General features: G+C 60.3%; 1 protein-coding gene across 1 annotated transcript; it reads right to left on the bottom strand.

Moving 5' to 3' along the window:
• Positions 1–13: 13 nt before the first annotated feature.
• LOC105565987 lies at positions 14–2,963 on the bottom strand (the record flags this gene model as incomplete). Its single annotated transcript, XM_012019626.1, has 4 exons — positions 2,289–2,963; positions 1,612–2,193; positions 1,418–1,567; positions 14–1,359 (listed from the first exon to the last, which is right to left on the bottom strand). Coding segments are annotated over exons 1-4 (2,753 nt in total), but the record flags the coding sequence as incomplete, so codon positions are not given.
• Between the last annotated feature and the right edge of the window lie 125 nt (positions 2,964–3,088).

The following is a 3,088-nucleotide window of genomic DNA, read 5'->3' as shown; positions in this document are numbered from 1 at the left end:
TAAACCCTCCAGCCTTCCGGAGAGCTCCCCCAGGGCTGCCTTCCAGGCCACACCGGGTATCCCATCTGGCCCGGGTGCCTTGCCCGCCTTGAGCTTCCTTGCGGCGCGAATCAATTCCGCACCGCAGACGTTTAGCTCCTCTGTCCAAGGCTGGTGCTCCTCCCCCATTGCCACCTCTCTTGAAGGAGCCCTGTTCGGGTCCCCCGCCGGAAAGAGGGTCTCCACTACCTCGTCAAGAAAACCCGGTTGCATCGTTTCAACCGCAGGGAGCGCCCCAGTGCTCAGCTTGTTCATCACAAGCTTATAGGGGCGCCCCCACGGGTCTGTGTCCAGGGACCGGATCATCTCATCCCATGCCGCCACTTTGGCCTTTCGGATAGCCGACTTAAGCTCCTGTCGCTTTTGTCGATTCTCCTCCAGGAGACGGTCCAGCTCCTCCCCAGGAGTGTTCCGCCTCCGCCTCGCCCTCTGGACAGCCCTCCTGGCAGCCACTGAGGAGCGCCTCATCTCGGCAATCTCCTCCGACCACCAGTAGGCTGCCCTCCTTGGAGCGAACTTGTAGCGCGGCATTGCGTTATCACATGCCGCGGTCATGATCCTCTGCAGCCTGTTCGCCTCCTCCTCAACTGACTGCAGTGGGCCAGGCTGAGACCGGGTCGCCGCGACCAGGGACTCCACCAGTCTGTCCTGGTCCAGCTTCCTGGCCGCCCACCTTACGGGACGCTCCCGGGCTCCGCCCCTCCTCTCCTGTAAGAGCCGTACCTCAATGGGAAGGTGGTCTGAGAGAAGTTCGAGACTCTCAACCACCCCCCAAGAGGTCACCATTCTCGCCGCCGCAGGGGAAGTCCATGTCAGATCGACTATGGACTCCCCCTGCGGTCGAACACATGTACTGGTTGTACCAGTGTTCTCGAGGTGGAGACCTAAGCGGGACGCCCAGGCCACCACCTCCGCTCCCCTGGCGTCCGGCCGCCGGGAACCCCACAATGCCGATTTGGCATTGAAGTCCCCGGCGACCAGCACCGGTCCAGGGAGGAACTGCCGTACGACGTCCTCCAAGTCGTGCAGGCTGTCCTCAAACTCTGCCCTGGAGAGACTGGGCCTGAGGTACACCCCAATTACTTTAAGGGGCCCCCACTCCACTGCCACCCAGTTCCCTCCGGCCTTGATTGTGGACCCTGGCGCACTCCTTTCGCCGGTCCTCCTCCACGTGATCGCAGCCGAGCCGTCCCTGCTTCCCGCCCAGCAGGGGTGAGTCGGGATTCTGTATGGCTCGGCCACGATCCCCAGTCCGCAACCACGCTCCGCCAGGCTGTGCAGGAACAAGTCCTGGGCCTGGCGGGCATGGTTGAGATTAGCCTGTAAGACCTTTAGGGCCATGAAGTCGACGGCTCTCCGGTCTCCTCCCGACCGCTACCTTCTTTGTTGCCTGCTTAGCAACTTGTGCGGAGGGTGCTGCATCCATTTTCTCGGGCTCAGCAGCCTCCTGTACCTCCATGGGAACCTCGGATGTCGTCGGTCCCCTGCTTTTCTCTTTAGCCAGTTTGGCCGCTCTCTTTTTCTCCCCCTTTGAGGGGGAACGGCACGCATTACCCCCGCTTTATGATTTGCGGGGAGTCCCTTGGCCTTGCAGACCACGCAGTTCGGCACCGCGGTGCAGGTCTGCGCCGTATGTCCCTCCTGCCCGCAACGGTAGCACAGCGTGCTCCTGTCCACCGTGCTTCGACATTGCTGTCGGACATGCCCCCGCTCCAGACACCTGAAGCAAATTAGGGGCCGGGCCTCCAGCATCTCGATTCTAGCGGCCACCCAGCCAATCTTGACCTTTTTGGTGGTCGCTAGCTTCCTCGCTACCTCCAGCCGGCATTGGATCCAAGTGGATCCAAGCCCGCTGGGGGTTGTCCTTATGCGGCCTACTTTTACCTCTTCCGGCGGGCACCCTCCCGCCTTTGCGATTGCCGCTTGGATCTCCTCCTGTGAGACGGATTCGTCGAGATCCTTTAATCTCATCTCGGCCATTTTGGCAGGGTGCGTCACCTTGATGCCCCTGCCTTCCACAACCGAGGTTATTTTATTGGCGAGGGCATCCGCCTTCGCTTTAGCCTCCTCGCCTCCCGGGATTTCTAATAACATTGCCCCAGTGAGCGCCTTTCTGGGCTTGACGTTGTCAATCCCAAGTTCTTCCAGCTTAATCTGCGATCGTATAAAGCGCATTCCCTCCCCGGCCTCTCCCTCGGGGAAGGTGTGGCCACCGCCGCAGACCTTGGGGCCCTTCTTTGTTTGGGGACCTTTCGCTCCCCTTTCAGCTCCTTTTTGCCCTCTCCCCCTTTAGTCTGGGGTTTTTGGACTGCAGCCTTCTCTTTTGGGGCGTCTTTAGGAGTGGGAGTGGGGGCCGGTTTCTTCCCCTTTCCCTTCCTGACTACCACCGCCCATGACGTGCCAGGAATCAGCTCTTGCTTCCTGCCTGCCACGGGCACCTCCTTCTCCCTTGGGGGTTGGGCCTTTTGTTTGAAAGCCTTTTTAAATGCTTCCTTCCCTTTGGCCTTCATTTCGCCTTTCACCACCTCGATTTTCGAGATGGTGGGCAGCCCTTTGTCTCCTTGTTTCCTGGCCGCCTTTTGTTCCCCGGGTAGCAGGGCCGTCACCCCCTGGCATCTCACGATCAAGTTTGCCAGGTTGGCCCTTACTTCCCGAGGTTCCCCCTTAGTCACGTTATCGATGGAGACTCCCTCCATCACCTTACGGACGTCTTCCATTGCCTTCTCCATCGGAGGCTCCGGAATCGCCTTTCTTTTGCCCAGAATTCTGGGGCGTAGCACTGGCCGCGCAGTCCTCGCCTCTTCCGCTCTCCTATCGCACTCAGCGACCCGTTCCCTCAACGAGAGGGAACCCGACGCAGCGCGGGTCTTTTGTGGTGCCCTGGTTTCGGGCACCGGGGGTGGGCTCTTGGGATCTTCCTCCATTATAGATCCCCCAGTCACCGGTGCACCAAGGCTCCTCTCCTCTTTAAGGCAGCTGGTGAGCTCTGCAACTCGCTCGTCCAGCTGTCTTACTTTTTGGCGGAGTCTTTCCACCTCCTCGGTCTGCC

This window comes from Vollenhovia emeryi, unplaced genomic scaffold (assembly GCF_000949405.1).
Source record: "Vollenhovia emeryi isolate VEMERY1.0 unplaced genomic scaffold, V.emery_V1.0 DF943352.1, whole genome shotgun sequence".
Classification (NCBI taxonomy): domain Eukaryota; kingdom Metazoa; phylum Arthropoda; class Insecta; order Hymenoptera; family Formicidae; genus Vollenhovia; species Vollenhovia emeryi.
The sequence above is the reverse complement of the archived record's forward strand: the minus strand, read 5'-3'. Positions and strand labels throughout refer to the sequence as shown.